This window comes from Chanodichthys erythropterus, chromosome 5 (genome assembly GCF_024489055.1).
Source record: "Chanodichthys erythropterus isolate Z2021 chromosome 5, ASM2448905v1, whole genome shotgun sequence".
Classification (NCBI taxonomy): Eukaryota; Metazoa; Chordata; class Actinopteri; order Cypriniformes; family Xenocyprididae; genus Chanodichthys; species Chanodichthys erythropterus.
In genome coordinates, this window is record NC_090225.1 from 25,479,744 (window position 1) to 25,501,538 (window position 21,795).

At 39.3% G+C, this 21,795-nt stretch overlaps 1 protein-coding gene across 2 annotated transcripts in view; it reads left to right on the forward strand.

Moving 5' to 3' along the window:
• si:ch211-130h14.4 (uncharacterized) overlaps positions 1–21,795 on the forward strand; it is a 42,329-nt gene that overhangs the window by 19,225 nt on the left and 1,309 nt on the right. For both annotated transcript variants that reach the window (XM_067386699.1, XM_067386698.1), the window contains exons 5-11: positions 4,377–4,466; positions 4,582–4,717; positions 8,718–8,830; positions 11,158–11,259; positions 21,094–21,180; positions 21,328–21,428; positions 21,514–21,577. In XM_067386699.1, the coding sequence (XP_067242800.1) occupies positions 4,377–4,466; positions 4,582–4,717; positions 8,718–8,830; positions 11,158–11,259; positions 21,094–21,180; positions 21,328–21,428; positions 21,514–21,577 (693 nt within the window). The remainder of the gene's footprint in view (positions 1–4,376; positions 4,467–4,581; positions 4,718–8,717; positions 8,831–11,157; positions 11,260–21,093; positions 21,181–21,327; positions 21,429–21,513; positions 21,578–21,795) is intronic.

Consider the following 21,795-nt stretch of genomic DNA (forward strand, 5'->3'; position numbering starts at 1 on the left):
TATTTTAGTATCTAGATACTATTATAGTTTTTATTAATATTTTTGAATTAGTTTTGTTTTATATCCTTTGTTTGCATTTTTAATTTTAGATTAAATTTTAGTAATCTTGTTGTGTTTTTGTCATTATTATTATTATTATTATTTTAATCAGTGTATATAGTTTTTATTTTTCTTCAGTTTTAGTTATCAAGTTTAACATGAATTTAAATGAGAAATGTTGTCTTGGCAACTGGTTAATAAAAATAAAATAAAACTGGTAAGGTAACATTTTAAAATATCAATCTATTGTTTTAGCCAACAGAAATTGTAAATAATGGTATTTAAATGGTGGGCAGAACTGAAACTATATTGTTCTCATTTAAAATTATTTGTGAGCTAGGTCATTTAGAACTACTTTGTGAATCACTTCACATTTCACTGCAAGGGGGGGAAAACAAGCTTTTATGCTACTGGACCTTTACCTAAAAAAAGAAACTAAATTAAAAAATATGGATATAGCCCACTTCCCCTACATAACTAATTCAGTGTCCCTTACAAATAAGGTGACCTTCTGCATGGGATAGTAGAATGTTGTTACGGGTGTTTATTGTAAACCAAACTCACATGTCAGCTTCAAACTTCCTTTGCCATCTGAAATGAGCTCCTAGACATTCTGGCAAAAGCCAATCAGACCCACCCAACATACACATACCCATACGTTAGAGTATCAAACACATCATCTACATCAGCCATTAACATTTCAAATAAAAGGTACCCATTTCCTGTCTCTCCATCAGAGCATGAGAGGAAGTCTCTGTGCTGAAATAGTCATGACAGTGTTCTACTGAAACATTACCAGCAACTGTATGGACAATTATACAGTATACATTTCCTTACTGTGGCTGCATGACCCTGAAAAAGTTGTAGCCCTAACCTTGCTAAACTCACAAAGAAAAGAGAGAATTTTTTTTTTCTTAGACAGCGATTTCAGTTTTTTTTCAACTGCTTAGACACATTTTCAAAAGTTTGCCTCTTTTTTTTTTTTTTTTCAAAATTTTAAACACAAATCCAAGAATCTGACATACAAAATGCAAAATGCCTCACGTCTCTTGCAAAATGAAGCACTGCATTCAAAATATCACAAACATATGTCAAAAGCAAACATTTGTCTTACGTTGCAAACAACTTTGCCACAATATTCTATTTTTGGATATATCATATACACACAGTTATTCAAAACCTAAAGCTCTTCTTTCATGAGCTCCTTTGTACATTTCTGTACAAGACTGAAAGTAATTGGCAGAGAGATGTTAAATGAGAAATTCATGGCAAACACGAAAGCAAGATTGAAACCAAACTACTTTTTTACTGTAAGCATTTGTGATTGTGAATACAGTATTACACAGTACGAAAGAAAAGAAATACATCATCCATGTGTAGTTGGACAGAAACAAGTGTTTGAAAAAGGAAATCAAAATACAAACCCGAAGTTGGGAAGTTGGGACACTGTACAAATTGTGAATAAAAAAAGAATGCAATAATTTACAAATCTCTTAAACTTACATTTTATTCACAATAGAATATAGATAAATTGTTGAAAGTGAAACATTTTGAAATGTCATGCCAAATATTGGCTCATTTTGGATTTCATGAGAGCTACAAAAAAGTTGGGACAGGTAGCAATAAGAGGCTGGAAAAGTTAAATGTATATATAAGGAACAGCTGGAGGACCAATTTGCAACTTATTAGGTCAATTGGCAACATGATTGGGTATAAAAAGAGCCTCTCAGAGTGGCAGTGTCTCTCAGAAGTCAAGATGGACAGAGGATCACCAATTCCCCCAATGCTGTGGCAAAAAATAGTGGAGCAATATCAGAAAGGAGTTTCTCAGAGAAAAATTGCAAAGAGTTTGAAGTTATCATCATCTACAGTGCATAATATCATCCAAAGATTCAGAGAATCTGGAACAATCTCTGTGTGTTAGGGTCAAGGCCGGAAAACCATACTGGATGCCCGTGATGTCCGGGCCCTTAGACGGCACTGCATCACATACATTGTCGGTGAACACAATCCACCGTGCCATTCGCCGTTGCCGGCTAAAACTGTATAGGTCAAAAAAGAAGTCATATCTCAACATGATCCAGAAGTGCAGGCGTTTTCTCTGGGCCAAGGCTCATTTAAAATGGACTGTGGCAAAGTGGAAAACTGTTCTGTGGTCAGACGAATCAAAATGTAAAGTTCTTTTTGGTAAACTGGGATGCCATGTCATCCGGACTAAAGAGGACAAGGACAACCCAAGTTGTTATCAGCACTCAGTTCAGAAGCCTGCATCTCTGATGGTATGGGGTTGCATGAGTGCCTGTGGCATGGGCAGCTTGCACATCTGGAAAGGCACCAACAATGCTGAAAGGTATATCCAAGTTCTAGAACAACATATGCTCCCATCCGGACGTTGTCTCTTTCAGGAAAGACCTTGCATTTTCCAACATGACAATGCCATACCACATACTGCATCAATTACAACATCATGGCTACGTAGAAGGATCCAGTGACTGAAATGGCCAGCCTGAAGTCTAGATCTTTCACCCATACAAAACATTTGGTGCATCATAAAGAGGAAGATGCGACAAAGAAGACCTAAGACAGTTGAGCAACTAGAAGGCTGTATTAGACAAGAATGGGACAACATTCCTATCCATAAACTTGAGCAACTTGTCTCCTCAGTCCCCAGACGTTTGCAGACTGTTATAAAAAGAAGAGGAGATGCCACACAGTGGTAAACATGGCCTTGTCCCAACTTTTTTGAGATGTGTTGATGACATGAAATTTAAAATCAACTTATTTTTCCCTTAAAATGATACATTTTCTCAGTTTAAATTTGATATGTCATCTATGTTGTATTCTGAATAAAATATTGAAATTTGAAACTTCCACATCATTGCATTCTGTTTTTATTCACAATTTGTACAGTTTCCCAACTTTTTTGGAATCGGGTTTGTACTTACTGTTAGATTTTTGTGTGCTACATAGAGAATTGTGTGCTGTGTTTTGCAAAAAGTGTTTTATTAGTCGAAGGCCAATAATTAGTGTATGGTTTTGCAAGTTTGGTGTGTTCTGGTGTTTGAGTGTCAGGTTTCAGACATTGTGTTACAAGTAAGGATTTTGTGTGTAAGCAGTTGAAAAAAAAAAACTAAATTGAAATCAAATGTTGAAAAGTTAGAGAACTTAACCTTATTTTTTTCCCATCAAATTATTCCAAGACCTAATAAAATGGCCTGTACTGTCCACATAGATTTTATAAGTCTGTACTCTACTGAATGTCAACAAATGTCTAAATTGTCTCTTGTGTATATTTTTATTCCACCTAAGGAAATTTAGGAGAAACATTAGAGCCAAAGTATATATTCAATTCCATTAAGTTAAGTCTTAACTATGAGAGCACCTCTAACCACAAAAAAAGTGTTTTTACTGAAGTGAAGTTAGGCTAAAACGTATACAAAACAGCATTAAGGTGAATGCCACAGAGCATTCTCTTGAGCAAAAATGCATCTAGAATGCTGTAGTGCAACTCATTGTAGGAGAATAGATGTGTCTCTCCCAGTGCCACTTTGAAGTGTTACTAAAGTCTAGAGGATTGAGGAAACCTGTCGTTGTAATATAGGGGAAGCAGTTGGTGTGGACTTGTGATTGACTTTGATTTTGGCCGTCTGGGTTGAGGACAATAAGAGGTAGAATCTGGGGGGTAAGGATGTGGGGGAGGGGTCTTTGGCTTATCAATCTCCTCCTATAAAAGCCAGCCTTCTTCAGTGGGCTGTAATTGTGTCCTCTAATGACCAGCACTGAAGAGGAGGACAAAGGGAGAGCTATAAAAGACTTTATGGGCTGCCAGTAGGAAACCTTTGGTACAAATTGCTGAGCAAATGAAACTGCCCTGTTGTTTCCTCAGCTCTGCCTGAAAAACTTTGTCCAGACTTCATGATGATGAGCTGGGACCAAAGCAGGCCAAGCCATGGACACCTGCTGGGGCCTAATTGGTCCCTGTTGCAGTTAATGGCTTCCTGTGGTTGCATGTTTACTTCTTATTCGATTTGTATGCTCTACTGAAGACAGGGGTCCTCACTGGACCCTTGAAATGGGAATGCTTACACATAAGCTAAAAATCTCAAATGAAATCTCAAATGTTCTAGACAGAAATTAGCTTAAATGCAGAGCAAATGGAGCTTAAATGTCAGATTTCTCTCTGGAGAAAAAGACATCAGACGTGTCTCTTCAGTTTCAACAAAGATTTCAACAAAGCTGTGCCCAAATTTGTTATCGGTGTCTGCAATCAACAGTTAAGAAATTCAATTTTCAAAGTTCATTCTCTTTCCATCCTCAGTTTACTCTTTCTGTCACAGAAGTTTGTCACCATTCAGAGGGTCACCAGATCAACCCTCACACATAATGACGCATACTTGAGGTGTCTACCTAAAACACGTCACTACCTGGTGAGAGCATTTCTCTGCTTTCTTTCTCCATGAATATTTAATAGGAGATAATCTTTAGACTTAAGAATGAATACACTTAATCATCTAATTTAATCTTTAATCTGTCTTTCATGAGGTTTTGGAACTGCAGAAACGGCTGACCCGACTTGGGTATCTTCAGAGCCACAGAGAGCAGGAGGTGTTCAGGTTTTGGGCGGAACAACACAGAAGCACAAGTCAACTAGAGAAGCAACTACAAGCAATTGGCAATGGTATTACAATGTTTTTCTAGACAAGGTACCATAGTAATACCTTGTGATATATATGAGCTGTTATATATGGGCAATTCAATTTTTGTACAATCATATTAAAACACAGGGTGATGACAGGTTGAGGCAATCATGACAGGTACCATTCAACTGACCATGTATTTGCAGTTAATGATACTCAGCAAACTTAAAGGTGCTCTAAGTGATCCTGGGTGATGTAACGTCCTGTTGACGTTCGAAGTGTTGTCAAACAAAACAGAGGCTAGCTAGACCCTCCTCCTCTTCCTCCCCCTACCCTTTGTGCTTCCTGAAACAGTCATGAACGCGCATTTAAAATCATTCTTGTCGGTTATTGGCTAGAGCATGTTTATTATGATTTGTTGTCCAGGCTGCACCAGTTTGTTTTTATTGCCGTTTTCGGAGCTTGTGGCGACTACAGAGACCGCGTTTTTTTAAAGTGTGTTCAGGGGACAGGCAGCTAGCGGATAGTGAGGAGATGTTTGCTGTATGTGACAAACTGTTTTGGCCTAAAAACGCGTGACATCACTTAGAGCACCTTTAACTAAAAAGTATGCAGCATCAACGTTCAAGGCAACATATTCAGCGCAGGGGTTCAAAGGTTGTTGTGAAATCAAGACAACATACCATTGATACCCCTCAGGCTAAATACCCAGCCGTCGTCAATATATAGTATGGAAGATATGGGAATTGATAACCTGCCCTCATACCTGTACTCAGTCAGACACGTTCACTTTACAAACACCTGGTGCCGGGGGACCATAATAAACATACACATAACACAAGGCCTCCCCGGCAAACAGAGAAATACACCGTCATATATTTAACAACAAATACATACATCAATAAATATAAAATTGTACTGCTGGCTTTCTTACCCGCTACCAGACGTGGGGTACAGCGTTCTGGGAAATCAGCGGTGGCCACCTGACTTAGCCGGGGAAAACCCCAACACTACAAACTATCCCTCCCAATCTATTCGCACACGTCGTACAATAATCTCCAGCCCACGTCCCGGCATGGCAGCCTCGGCAAGGAACTCAGCAGCACTCACAAGAAAAAACCCCCCAAACAACAAAAACATACCTTTATAGCTTTCATCCCTGATTGCTAATGCAACCCAGGTGTTTCTTTTACCCGGCACAACACGAGGAAAACACTATGGATGCCACTGACGTCACCACACCCCTTATTTGGAATGAGCGGCTTACAATTTTAACCAAACAGGAATTGTAACCAATTTGGTTCAAAATGTTTAAAGGGATAGTACACCCAAAAAAGAAAATTTTGTCATCATTTACTCACCCTCAAGTAGTTCCAAACCTGTATGAGTTTCTTGAACACAAAAGAAGGTATTTTAAAGAATGTTGGTAATCAAACAGTTGATGGTAGCCATTGACTTCCATAGTATTTTTTTCCCCCTATACTATAGAAGTCAATGGCTACAATCAACTGTCTGGTTACCAACATTCTTCAAAATATCTTTTAGGTCTGGAAAAACATGAGGGTGAGACAAAATTTTCATTTTTGGGTGAACTATCCCCTTTACTATAAGTAGTGAAATATAGTCAAAATATAGTTTAAAATAATTGAACACAAAGCACTAATACAATACATTGCAATAAGCAGCAATATTTACTAATATATATATATATATATATATATATATACACTATATTGCCAAAAGTATTGGGCCACCCAATGAAGTGGTAGGCCACGTAAAATCAGAGAACGGGGTCAGCGCATGCTGAGGCACACAGTGCGCAGAAGTCGGCAACTTTCTGCAGAGTCAATAGCTACAGACCTCCAAACTTCGTGTGGCCTTCAGATTAACTCAAGAACAGTGCATAGAGAGCTTCATGGAATGGATTTCCATGGCCGAGCAGCTGCATCCAAACCTTACATCACCAAGTGCAATGCAAAGCGTCGGATGCAGTGATGTAAAGCACGCCGCCATTGGACTCTAGAGCAGTGGACATGTGTTCTCTGGAGTGACGAATCGCGCTTCTCTGTCTGGTAATCCGATGGACGAGTCTGGGTTTGGCGGTTGCCAGGAGAACGGTAATTGCCTGACTGCATTGTGCCAAGTGTAAAGTTTGGTGGAGGGGGATTATGGTGTGGGGTTGTTTTTCAGGGGTTGGGCTTGGCCCCTTAGTTCCAGTGAAAGGAACTCTTAATGCTTCAGCATACGGAGACATTTTGGACAATTTCATTCCCAACTTTGTGGGAACAGTTTGAGGATGGCCCCTTCCTGTTCCAACATGACATGGATGAGTGAGTTTGGTGTGGAGGAACTTGACTGGCCTACACAGAGTCCTGACCTCAACCCGATAGAACAACTTTGGGATGAATAGAGCGGAGACTGTGAGCCAGGCCTTCTCGTCCAACATCACTGCCTGATCTCACAAATGCGCTTCTAGAAAAATGGTCAAAAATTTCCATAAACACACTCCTAAACCTTGTGGCAAGCCTTCCCAGAAGAGTTGAAGCTGTAATAACTGCAAAGGGTGGGTCAACTCCATATTAGACCCCACGGATTAAGAATGGGATGTCATTAAAGTTCATGTGCATGTAAAAGCAGGCGTCCCAAAGCTTATAGCAATAGAGTGTATATGTGTATATATATATTAGGGGTGGTGAAAAAAATCGATTATTGATTAATCGCGAGTATGTTATGGACGAGTATGAATCGATTATTAAATTTTCAAAAATCGATTTTTTATTTATTTATTTATTTTTTTGCATTATTTTATTTTGTAAAAAATGTTATACCGGGAGTTGAACGTCACGAACGCGCCCAGTTCCAGTTAGCAAGCGCGTGTAACGGCAGCCAGAGCAGGTGTGTAAAATGGAAGAACCAGGAACGAGCAACCAACCGATCCACCCAGCCAGGGGCGGACTGGCCATCTGTGTGATCTGGAGAATCACAGAACGGCCGGTACTCCAGGACGGCCGGCGGGCCGGCCCACCACCCACCGCCACGCACGCAGTCATCATCTGTTTTTTTCCCCCACTAATCTGTTTCACACTCCAGTACTGTAGGGGGCAGCAATGCACCTTTAAGTTGGATGCCAGCTGCACTGGCCGTGGCCGCCAAGTAAGCAGCAAAGACGTTAGATCAGTGGTCTCAAACTGCCGGCCCGCAACTGATCTCAAAAATAAAACATAATCCGGCCCGCTAAATTATTCTTTTTCTTATTCTGTAGTTGCTACCTGTCTGATATGCAAAGAAAAAGTCGCCGTTCTAAGGGGCATTCACATATCGCGTCCGCGCCGCATTCTCCTTTCCAATGCGCTTTCGCTCCAGTGGCGTCTGTCGTTGCTATGCAACCATGAGCCGCGCTCTCAATCGCTTCTATTATGAGCGCGCCTGCCTAAATTACAGTAAAAGCACTCGACTTTAAGTCACAAGCGCCGATTTAAACCACCGATACTTTTTCTTTACCTTGACATGTTTCGACTGCAACCTGCAGTCTTCCTCCACCTGAACACATTGTCTTTCTAGAAGAAAATTGTCCAATTTCTACAGTATGTTGGTTCTGATCTACTTCCTAAAGGAAATAAGCCTTTCATTTATTTGTTATTGTTTAGTTCAACTTGATGAGTCACAACACAATGTGATGTATTCATTTCTGTGTTCTACAGAACATAAGCTACATACAAATAATTCTGAAGTTATAACTACAAGACACAGAAAGTGCTTTGAGTTGTTGTTACTCAATGAAAGAGTTAAGTAATTCAGTAGCTGACTTTTTTTTTAATACTGCAATCACTTTGTAGTGTATTTTCGTTTACTGTTGTGAAATGGAAAATCGATAATCGCTAATCGAGAATCGTTAATAATCGAAAATCGACTGCAATCGAATCGGGACTTCAATAATCGTAATCGAATCGAATCGGGAAATCAGACAGATTAACCACCCCTAATATATATATGCAAAACTTTGGATTCACATTTGTTGTCATTGTAATTTAATCCTGGCAGAGAACATTAATTCCAGCCCAGATATGACTCTAAAGGACCTGCTAAAACAGAAGTCTGGATCTCTACCGAAACTTCAGATCACATCGGATGACTCCACAGCACAACACGAACATGTAAGTTTGTGCTCATTCAATTCATTCAAGTCACTGAGCGCAGCACTTCAGTGTTGTATTCAGTTTCCGTTCTGTCTTCTTTCTTTGCATTTCTTAGCTATTCGTTTTTACAAAAACCTTTTCAGTTCATTTTAAACAAAGAAAAACTGAAATTAACCTCTAGTTAGACTATTTAAAATGCTGCTAGGGTTGAAAGGCCTGCAACTCTCTTCTCTCCCCATGCTGTTTGCACTGTTGGCCTTACACAAACAAACATTCTACTGGAAGCCATTTTAACCTCAACTGTATAAGAAAAGAGAATTGATTGTTCACGTAGCAGTGAGATGACCCTCAGGATCTCCTTCAGTCAGCACATCAACAAACATCACCCAGGGGAGAATGTCTAATTCATTTCACACACAAAAGAGACTGACCAATTTGGCCTGGGATGTCACATCATGCCGGAGGTCAGGGAATGAAACTGTTTGGAATGTAAACTGTTTGGAAAAGTTGTCCTGTACCTTAAACAACCTTTTCAAGAAAGAAAATGTCTCTCTCTATATATAGATAGATCTCAGATAAAAATCTTTTTCATATCTCAGTACTTTCCCCTACACAGCAGTGAGTTTAAAGATTTAGATTTTTCTCCTAGAGAAATGACCTTAGAAATCTCATATTTATCTCCTGTAGATTTTCTGGAATAGATTTCAACAATATCTCAAACCATGCTCAGGTTTCCCAATGGTTACTGTGATTTTGTCAAGTAAGACATGTTCCTGGATCAACATATTTTGTTGATCCAGGAACAACATTCCTGTCCGAAAATTTAGTCCTACCCCTAAACCTAACCCTACCCATAACTTAAAATCAGAGTGAAATGACAGGTGAATAACACTGATGTAGAATCACCTAAACCAGGTTGTAAGCCTAAACTTGACAAACTATAAACTTGTCCCTTAAATCTGATTAGTTAATTAGAATGTTGTTCAATGAGCAACAAAGACCAGGAACATGTTGTACTTGGTGAAATCACATTCACAATTTGGCAAGATACCAAAGCCTGTTAATGAGAGTTTTCTATGATACATTCTTTCAAGACCAAATTATTTGAGCTATGCTAATCCACACTGATTTTATCACCAACAATGGTCTCTTTTGTTTCAAATTTTATTTCCTCTAAAGCATTTTAACTAAGAACTTTGTAACATCTCTTGAACTATGAAAGAGCAACATCTGAGCAATAGGATTTTTCCCTGGGTCACTGTGGCAGGCTGGTTACTTAGTTTAATACAGCTTGTCAAACTTCACAGCCACAATAATCACAGCTGAGCCCAGAAATAGAGATATTTGGAAATATAAATGATACATTTGAGTCTGTTTCTTTTTATATTTACCTCAGATTGTTTGGTTTCTATGAGAGATACTGAGTCACAATATCTATCTGCTATGTTGAATTTCACACTTTTTTATTTTCAGGATGGACAGTCAAATATGTCTGAGGAACATTGCTCCATCATCACTGAGTTGAAAGGCGAAATACACAGAACAAATTGTTCCCAAAATATTTGTCCACTTACACGCCCATGTTTTTTTTTTCCAGAACATTTATTTTGTATCCAAAGTTTGTATGCTCTACTTATAGCTAAAATCATTCATCAATGCATTCTCCTTTTCTTTCTCAAATGAATTTTACTCTCATTCTCTCTGTGAGTGTGTAGTTTACAGGCTTGTTACAAGTCTTTTAGCTGCTACACAGTGCAGTGAGGAAACACTGTACTGCACTGCATCACTCTGGAGGGCCAGTTTGCACCCAGCAGACAAAGTGTGTCCTCACCCGGGTGTGCAGTGTTATCGGGTGTGAGCTGGGCTGTGTCCGAGGCTCTTCTTGAGATGTAGCACATCATTAGGAATATATTAACCCTATGCTCACTCCAAGGGTTGCTCGCACATACAGCTCAGGCTTGGCCATCTTGCAAAGTGGGAAAAAGGTGGAGTTCAGTTTCAGAGAGAAGTAGAAGACAAAGTCATGTCAACCAGGCATTGTGTTCATCCTCAATAATGCAAACTTAAAAGGATAATTCACACAAATTCATATAATAAATGTTTTGAAAGTCAATAGGGTTGACTGACTTTCGTTGTATGGGTAAAACATCTGAAACATTCTTGAAAAGTGTCTTCTTTTGTTTTTCACAGAAAAAAAGAAAGCTGCACAGGTTGGAAATGACATGAGGGAGTTGAAAAACGTGTTCATCCCAAGCTTATTAATGAAACTGAAAAATACCTCTCAAAGTGTAGCGAAATCTGAGTTATAAATGGTTGTCTGTTTGTAATGTCTGCTCTCTTCACAGATACCAGTCTCACTAAGAGGGGGTGGAGGAGGGGTGAATGCTTTCCAACTGCAGGGCAAACAGACCTGGGGACAAGACGAAACTGAGCTCATGTTTCCTGAGGTAAGTGTCAAACCACAGTGTCTCTGATCCCAGTAAGTAGGAACACATGGAGGCAAACACACCTGCAGCAGTTGTGCGCTCTGTCATTCTCTCACACACACACTTGCATAACTCTCACATTTATCTACACTTACAACTATATTGAACTTTTAAAACAATTCATAATATAAAAATAATTCTAGATATATTTTTTTCTTTTTTAAAAAAGGTTCCAAATAGAACCAAAAAGCCTGATGTCTTAAGAAAACCTTTTTAAGCTCCTCACAAAACAGTCTTTGCACAGTACTGATTTAATATTCATCAAACATTCTGGTTAAATGGTTTGTTCAAAATCTTTTAGAATGTGTACAAATAAACAGACACTTTCGAATTAGACAGTTTCTAATAATGTCTTACTTTTATCTGTGTGATAAAAGTAAGATAATGTTGGAGTGTTTTAACCTGTTAGCATTCCACTGTACCGCCTGCAGTACACAAACCCTTCAAAAAAGACCAAAATCATGCATATACATGAAATGGTTAAAGAACAACATGCAGCTAATTTTGGGAATGCCAAGCTTGGTTAGGCATTTTAGACAAATTTTACAGGTATGCTAAGGGGTCTAAGGGGTCCTCCCGTTCTTTTCGCTGTTATCAGCGCGTTCGTCGACCCCAGAGGGTTACAGTATTAAACCTCTGCGATTAACTCAACGGCACAGTTTAATTGTGATTGGTCTATTTTCTGGCATCTCTTTGAATTCTGTTTCATCTATTTGCAACATCAAGAACTTTTGTAACATCCAAGCTCCAAGCGGGGCTTGAAACATAATACCCAGCATGGAAGTTGGATGCGCTAGTGTGCCTCTTGAGGCCAGGGGACTGAAGTTTACCTGCTCAAACCAACTGGACTCCATTACATTCACCTCACTGTAATTTCAAGTTCAGGAAAGAAGCAGGGGGGAACCGGCGATGTTAAACATAACTTTAATAATAAAATAAACGTAAACAAAAAGAAAGTAAAGCGGAAGCTCCTCATGGATGAATGCCGCAAGCTAAAACAACAACACCAACATAAATGTCCCAGGCCTGGTCCTTTCTCATCTTTCACAGTCGTCACTCTTACTTTTATCCTTCCGGAGCTCCTCTGTTGGACTTGGGATTGGTGTGGCGCACAGGTGATGCACATTAGCACTCGTGCCACCGGCCTCACTCTGTTCCCATGGCCCTCAGCCCCGACCTGCTTGCCACATACCCCCATTGCCCTTTGCAGGCCAGGGGCACCCACAAGACTCCACTCTATTGCCTCCTCTCCCTACACCGGGCCATCCAGTCCTCCAGCAGCCTCAAGCATTCATGGCGGCATGACGGCTCTTTGACAGGCTGTTCCTCCTTCTTCTCGGGTTTCAGCACCAATGTAACGAAGTACAAATTCAGGGAAGAAGAAGGCGGGAACCAGAGAATGTTAAATATAACCTTAATAATAAAAATAAACATAAACAACAAAATGAAAGTAAAGTAACACGACTGCCCTATACTAAAACAAAAACACCAACATAAATGTCACAGGTCTGGACCGCTATCATCGTTCACTGTCGTCACTCCTCCTTATATCTTTCTGGAGCTCCTTCGTTGGACTCGAGATGAGTGTAGCGGTGCAGGTGACACACATTAACACTCTTTGTTCCCACGGTCCTCAGCCTGACTTGCTTGCCACATACCGTTCAAAAGTTTGGGATCGGTAAGATTTTTAATGTCTGCTCACCAAGGCTGGAATTATTTAATTAAAATACAGTAAAAACAGTAATATTGTGAAATACTATTACAATTTAAAATAACTGTTTTCTATTTGAAAATATTTGAAAAATTTGAAAAAGCTCTAAGACTTGTTATAGTCAAACAATTTCACTGAAAATCTAGGGGATATTATTTTTTTTTTGTTGTTGTTGTTGTTGCTTGCTTTGTGAAAACTGGCATTAAAGTAGACTAAAGTTGACTGCAAGACACCAGACATTACCAGAAATCAGACTGCATAGAGGCAAGTAAGGTGGATGAAGAGTAGGAGGAGTAAAGCTGGGATGTGAGTTGACACACGAAAGGTTCATTTTTCTCACACCTCCCTGTCATAGTGGAGGTGTGCAAACAGAGCATGGGTCTGGAGGAGGGATGGGGGATGGCAAACATTGGACAAACAGAGGACCAGTAGTCAGGTACCCCTTTTCCATCAAGGCAGTTTGAGTGCTGGTTCGGAGCCAGAGCCTAGTTTCAAATCAGTTCTTTGTCTTTCGACACACACAAAGCACCAGCTCCGAACCAGGAAAAGTGGTTCGTAAGTAGCACCAAAACATTGCTGGGCTAGAAGTAAGAACCGCTTGCGTCAGGGGCTGGGGGCGGAGTTACCATGACCAACAAGAAACTTGTGACCGCCATTTTTGAAATAGCAGCTAATCGAGCTAATAGCAGCCCGATTGTAATCTCCGTCTATATACAAATTACGGCGAGCCGTGTTTGGATGCCGATGTAGGTTCGCAAAGCCATGAGCATCAACGGTAGTGAAACATTCGCGATTGTTGATAGAAGGCTTGTTCGAGATGCATCGGAGCAGCGCGGACCAATTCGGCAGGTGCCGCGGATCCGCAGGAGCGTTTGTAGAGCATTTGACTCCTTGTGCTTTTGGATTGTTCGTTGATGTCATGCGCCGATCGCTCTGCGAGAAGCAGATGCATCTGGAACAAGCCTGGTATGTTTGTGTTTGGTGCTGCGGCGCTAGCTTTTCTGTGAAAATGAGACGTATACAGTGACGTAACACCTGGCTCTGTGCTGGCTCTCTTGCCCATGGAAAGGCAAACCGGTTTTTAGAAGGCTCCTCAGTTGAACCAACTCCAAACTGGCACTAGCACTAGCTCTGAACTAGCACCTGGTTCGTGCTGGTGGAAAGGGGGTAAGGAATATTACTCGGCCCTGCAGCCCATTGACGCGTCATGACATAAGAAAACAGAGTTTGATCCACCTGGAAAAAAAAGGTACCAGACATCCATCACATTGACAGACACTTTGTGCATTTGTGAGAGAGTATAGCCCTTTAGAAGATATCCAAACATCTCTCACTTACACTTGCATGAGAAAATGTCTGTTTTGCTCATATCAGCCTTTGAGCTGAATACTTTATTGTATTTGAGAATCAGTATTTAATATTTTAAGCAACACATTTTTATTGGATCGGTAGTGGGGAGACACAAGAAATTAATGTGTAGTAGAGTTTCAAGCCAGACTTAAATTTGTGCCACTGAAGGCCCAGGTATACTTAAAGGGATACTCCACCATTTTTTCATATTAAACTATGTTATTCCCTTAACTAAGACGAGTTGATACATACCTCTCTCGTCTCAGTGCTTGCACTAAATCGCTCTGTCTTGCGGCGAAACTTTGTTAGCACTTAGCTTAGCCCAGTTCATTCAATAGGGGCCAAGCAGAGAAGCTACCAAACACCTCCACGTTTTCCCTATTTAAATACAGTTACTCGAGTAGTGTAACTCAACCTAGGACGGTGACACAAAACAAAACGTTGCGCTTTTCTAAGCGTGTAAAATGGATAACTATATTGTATGGCAGAATACCATAGCAAGTGCTCGGGAGCACTTTGACTTGGCGCAGTAATATCTTCACTCGTGAAAAGTCCTCTCACCGGCCCCCGCTCCCTCTCCTCCTCTCTCTCATTTCCGTCAATAGAACCAACGTGACTTTTACAGGAGAGGGAGCGGGGGCCGGTAACTCGTCTTAGTTAAGGGAATAACATAGTTTAATATGAAAAAACGGTGGAGTATCCCTTTAAAGCCAAATCGAAGAATGAACTGGTATGTGGCGTCATTTAAAAACAAAATCAGACTAAAGAAAAGTTTGTTTCAGATATATTTCGGGAGTTCAAAACAGATTTCCATCTTCAACAGTTAATTTTTTTGTTCAATCTGTCAAAATCAGATGCATGTAAAAACATGAACACACTGAAAAGCTGCTTAATAGTAGAAATTGTTGTTTAGTTGTACTTCCAGTTAAAGGTGTTGAAGTTTTTTCATGTTAAATACTTTAAACCTACTTGCTTTTAAAGCAAAGCAAAATGCTTTCTTAACTACTGTTTTCTCACCAGTGTTATTTTTGTTGTGTTTTTCTTTTTGTTATTAAGAAGAAAACATGCAGCACATATTTACTTATTCATCTAAATGCTGCTCCTAGCAGCATTATCAGTATACCTCTGCAAAGGTATTTTAAACTTCTTTTCACCCATAAGCAAAGAACAGAAAAGATCATCTTAGGGTTACGTATGTAATCCCTGTTCCCTGAGAACTGTGTCATTTGTGTCATTTGCTGACGCTATGGGGACATGTCTGCAGGGAGGGCTAAATTGGGAAGGGCAACAAATGAGAGAGTGGGCTGCTTCTTGCAACTTAGTCCACCTCAATTCTCATCTGCCAAGCTTTACATTGAAATGAGTATGCTAGAACCAACCCTCTCAAAGGGGAGCATATATCCCTACTTTAAACCCAAATCTAATAAATCGGGGAGGGTGACAGATGAGAGAGTAGGCCGCATTTTGCAACCTGGTCCAGCTCTCACCTGCCAAGCTCTATACTTATGAATATATCCACAAGGATGCACAGCCCTTCTTTAAATCCCAGGGCCGCTTCTTGTGACCTCAACTCTCATCTGTCAAGCTCTACTTTGATAATGAGTACATTAGAACCAACCCATTCAGAGAAAATAGCCCTGCTTTAAACCCAATCTGACAATTTGGGAAGGGTGACAGCTGAGAGAGTTGCACTTCTTGCAACTTAATCCACCTCAACTCTCAACCGCCATGCTCTATACCCATAGAGGCTTCAAAATGGGCATTCTTTCAGGGCTAGGAGTCTGAAATCTCAAGTCACCTTCCAGCTTAAAGCTGAAGGGGTCACACATAACAAAGTGGAATGATCACAGTAATAAAATCCACCTTTTGTTATAATATCCCTTGAAAACTTTCTGGGAGCGTGCTGATGTAGCCCAGACTATTTTTGCACCATCACTTTACTGAAGGGGGCGACTAATGGGAAGTGAAAGATTTGTTAAGCAATAATTGTAAGTAAGGAGGAAGGGGCAAGAGCCTGAACAAGCCCCCCTGCTTTTATCACCCAACTTCTTCCTCTTAGCTGGAATCACAGTCCTCAGGTCGGATTTTGGCTTCCATCTGGTGCAGCGCCTCTGCCCCCTCTCCACACTCTCCTTCTGACCCTCTCTTCAGTAACTTGTTCCTGGCAAAGGGTCAGAAGGGCTAGAAGAAGCCTGGACCTGGAAAGGAATAAATTTCCTGAAGGCAGCAGACAGCGTTCTCGCCTCTCCACTACTTCTCCACTACCGTCTCAATGGCAGTTTTGAAGAATCCAGTGGGTGTGACCGGGGCATCAAGGAGAAAGTTTTTGTCTTTCTCCCTAATGCCCGACAGGTTCAGCCACAGATGCCTCTCTGTTGCCACCATAAAAACTATTGGCATGGACTATCTTCTTAGTGGTACGGAGAGCTAGATCTGCAGCTCCAACCGCAGCGCCAACCGCTAAACACCACATTCTCTAGCGGTTGTCAGTGTGCAGTGGTTTAACAGCGAAACTGCAAAATCTTGCTACTGTTACACTGTCACACAGCAGCTCCAGACAATCAAAACTGTGCCTCCACATCTGTTTTCAGGCCTTCCCACTTAGCTCTCAACAGCGCTGGAAAGTTTTTCTAATATAAACGCGGGTCTTAAAGCGCTTGCCCAGTCATAAACCTTCATTCCAGTGATATTCTTTTGAGCTCTTTTGTGTTGTGTCCCATCTCTAGTTCTGCCGTTTTTTTCTTATTTTCAAATATCCCTCTTGCTCATAGCTCGTTCTCTCTCCTCAACCATTAATTGCCCCCTAATGCTGATTGGTTAGATGTTTGTTGTTGGCCTGACTAACTTCCAAACAGTGTAGTTGAAAAAATACATAACCCACCTTTAACTGCCTTAGGAAACAACTCCCCGCCATGATCCAGGTCTATCAGTAAGTCAGCTTGGTAGGGCTCCACCAGACTGACCTGTCTCCACACACACAGCTTAGAAGGCAAAACTGGAGCCTTCAATGATGATGCCAACCCAGGCGAGCGTCTCTTCTATTCAGGGCATCCTCACGTATCCCTGCTCACACAGTCCCTCAACATTTGTATAATTTGAATGCACGGAGGTAAATACATGAGTCTGCACATGTACTAAACAATGCACCACAGCTACAGAAGAGACAATCCCACAGACTTGGGACTTGAGATATCTGAAGACTAGAAATAGAGACTTGATACAGTCTGGACTCAGTTTTCACATAGCAGGCAACCAAAAAACTCTTTTGACTTGGCTAAGTAAGCTCCTAGCAACCGGGTAAACAACACTGGAAAAAAATCTAGTTTGATATTGTCGGTCCATATAGCCAAAAATATATATTTGATATATATTTTTAAATGTATTTCATATACAAAAATGGCCAAAAATACATACCTGTGTTTTTAAAATTATAATTTAATATTTTAAAATAGTTTTAGTTACTTATATTTCCTCATATATCTGTGCATTTTTATACATTTTCTATCAAAATATATTCATATAAAATATAATTTATATTTATATTAAAAATATATATTGGAAATGTATTTTCTTGCTTCTTGAATTACATTTTGTAATATATTTTGACATTTTAAGGTTTAAAAAATAATTTTCTTTATCTGCCCTGTTTTCAACATAAATGTAGCATTTATTTAAAATGATATTTTTTCCAGTAAAAAAAAAAAAAAGCCATATGGGGATATCTAATTTTGGACTGAAAAAGTTTTAGTTTTTAGTTAGCTATGGCATGTAAAATCAGTCATGACTTCTCACGTAAATAGTTGGATGTGACCTAATGTCACTCTCACTTTGGTCTACAGGGATTTTACACAATGTTACACCTGTTATTCACTCACATTACAATGTGCTTGCATTTAAAAAATCAATGCTTTACCACTGCAATTGTTGCTATTGTGTAGAAGCTGTAGACGTGATGTCCACCTAACATCATTCATTTGGTGACGTGTGCGAATAAGCACCTATATCAACAGTTCAGCTGTCCCAGATGGCTCCCTCGCTCACATCCTGTCACCTCAGGGTGTGAGACGACACACTGTGTGGCTTGAAAGATTGTGAGGTGCACAGAGTGACACAGCAACTGTGAGAGATGACACTTGTGCTGTCACCTCTGACTGATACATGTCGCTGACATACAGTAAAACCCATGGAAGTGATGAATAATCACCAATGAAGGAATACACAAAACACAGTTCACAACCTATTTATGTTGCTAACGTAATTTGAAATAATGTCAAGTGAAAATACATTCAATGATGAAAAAAGAGGACAGGATTTTATCCACAGGGAATTGACTGGATTGTGAAGCGTAGGTGTTACATATCAAAATGGTGTACCAAATATGATCTCCTTCCTAAAATATAAGGGCAGCTATATATTTTAATGAAGAAAGTCACATTATAAAATAAATGAAAATACAAATATTATGTGTTAGATATTATATATAGTGTTCAGCGTAAATGAGTACACCCCCTTTGAAAAGTAACATTTTAAACAATATCTCAATGAACACAAAAACAATTTCCAAAATGTTGACAAGACTAAGTTTAATATAACATCTGTTTAACTTATAACAAAAATAAGGTTAATAATATAACTTAGATTACACATTTTTCGGTTTTACTCAAATTAAGGTGATGCAAAAATGAGTACACCCCACAACAAAAACTACTATATCTAGTATGTTGTTTGGCCTCCATGATTTTTAATGACAGCACCAAGTCTTCTAGGCATGGAATAAACAAGTTGGCGACATTTTGCAACATCTATCTTTTTCTATTCTTCAAGAATGACCTCTTTTAGAGACTGGATGCTGGATGGAGAGTGATGCTCAACTTGTGTCTTCAGAATTCCCCATAGGTGTTCGATTGGATTCAGATCAGGAGACATACATGGCCACTGAATCACTTTCACCCTGTTTTTCTTCAGAAATGTGTTTAGGATCATTGTCATGTTGGAAAAGTGCACAATGACCAAGGGCACGGAGTGATGGTTGCATCTTCTCTTTCAGTATAGAGCAGTACATCTGCGAATTCATGATGCCATCAATGAAATGCAGCTCCCTGACACCAGCAGCATTCATGCAGCCCCACATAAGGACGCTGCCACCAGCATGTTTCACTGTAGGCACCATGCATTTTTCTTTGTATTCCTCACCTTTGCGACGCCATACAGTTTTGAAGCCATCAGTTCCAAAAACATTTATCTTGGTCTCATCACTACAGAGTTCAGAGTCCCAGTAGTCTTCATCTCTGTCAGCATGGGCCCTGGCAAACTCTAGGCAGGCTTTTTTGTGCCTGGGTTTTAGGAGAGGCTTCTTTTGTGGACGGCACCCATGCATGCCATTCCTCTGCAGTGTACGCCGTATTGTGTAAAATAGTCACCCCAGTTCGGCATTCTACTTCTTTAGATAACTGCAGTGAACTTGAATGCCGATTTTCTTCAACCCTTCTCATCAGAAGATGCTCCTGTCAAGGTGTTAACTTCCGTGGACGACCTGAACGTCTCTGTAAGATGGTTGCAGTTCCGTCTTTTTAAAATGTTTGTACCACTTTTGCTACAGTATTCTGACTGATAAGTAAATCTTTGCTGATCTTCTTGTAGCCTTCACCTTTCTGGTTTAAAGAAATTATTTTCATTCTCAGATTTTGTGACATTTCTCTTCCATGTGGTGCCATTGCTGACAGCATGAAATGGGAAGGGGTTTTAACACCCTTTTATAGTCAACTGTCTGCTGGACACCTGTGTAATGAATAATTAGACTCACCTGTGGTTGAATTCTTGTTATATTAGACATTTGTAGTCTAAAATTTAGCTTTGCTCCAGAGACTTTCAGTGGGGTGTACTTATTTTTGCATCATCCTAATTTGAGCAAAACTGAAAATTTTGTTCTCTAAGTTATATTATTAACCTTACTTTCATGTTATAAGTTAAAAAGATGTTATATAAAACTTAGTCTTGTCAACATTTTGGAAATTGTTTTTGTTCAATTGTTTTTGTTAATTGTTAATTGTTTTTGATATTTTTTAAAAATGTTACTTTTCAAAGGGGGTGTACTCATTTACACTGAGCACTGTGTGTGTGTGTGTGTGTGTGTGTGTGTGTGTGTGTGTGTGTGTAATATATATATATATATATATATATATATATATATATATATATATATATATATATATATATATATATATATACACAATCTTATATAATATTTTTTTCTACCCACCACTGTTAGATGTATAGACTTAAAGAAAAACATAAAACTATGGCTGCCAATAAAATACAATTCTTTGGTAAGTTTTAATCTAGTTATTATTATAATTACAGATAAATTATTATAATTAAATACAGATAAATGAACTAATTATTGATTTTTACTACCGAATGAATCAATGGATTTACTTAAGCTGGACAAAATTATTCACCAGTTATCACTGTAAAGCTGCTTTGACACAATCTGCACTGTAAGAAGCACTATATAAATAAAGGTCACTTGACTTAACTAATTATTATTTCAATTTTACAGTATTTATTATTGTTATTATTATTATTATTATTATTAAATCTGCAGACCCCTAACATCCTCATGCACTAAATATTAAAGTTGTAAGAGTCACAGAGACAGATGTGAGTTCTCAGGACACCTCTTTTAGTGATGTTTGTCATGTAGTTGTAGGGACATTTGCATTTTGTCTCCACAGGTCTTCACTCGGGAGCTCAAAGTGCCTAAATTTTCCACTCTGAAGTCCACCTTCTTGGAAGAACTCAGCTCCAACTTGCTTTGTTGGGTACCTCATCCTACATTCACCTTAATTCATTTAGCAGACATGTTTATCTAAACCTCTCCAGGGGGAAAACAATACAAGTATAGGGCTACCAGTTAGGTGCACATGTTTGGATTATGTGTCCATGTTTCTCTGTTTTCATCATAACAGAGAAGCCATGAGCCACTGATCAAGTCAAAGACCACTGACATTACCTACAAAATTAGATTAATGCACAATCTCTCGCTCTCTCACATGGCTGACACCCAGAGGTAAGAAATTGACATGTTTATTAACTAATTATGAAATGTAAATGTATAGACATTTTAAATAATTATAACTTTTTTATTTGAGCAGAATCATGGCAAAAAATGAAAAATGGAGTTTGCAATGCACAGATGGTTTTAGCATCAAAGAATTGGTTAGTTATACACAACACAAGCTTTCTCAACACTACAAATTCACATTAGTGAACTTCTTAAAACAAGTAGTTTAACCAAAATGAAATGTGCTCACCATCTTGTTGTTTGGACCCATTTTGTTTTCTTTCTTCAAGAAACCAAAAAATGGATTTAAGACAATGTCCAAGCTTTTGTTTTGATCCTATGATATAGTTTTGATGATTTAACTTAACTATGT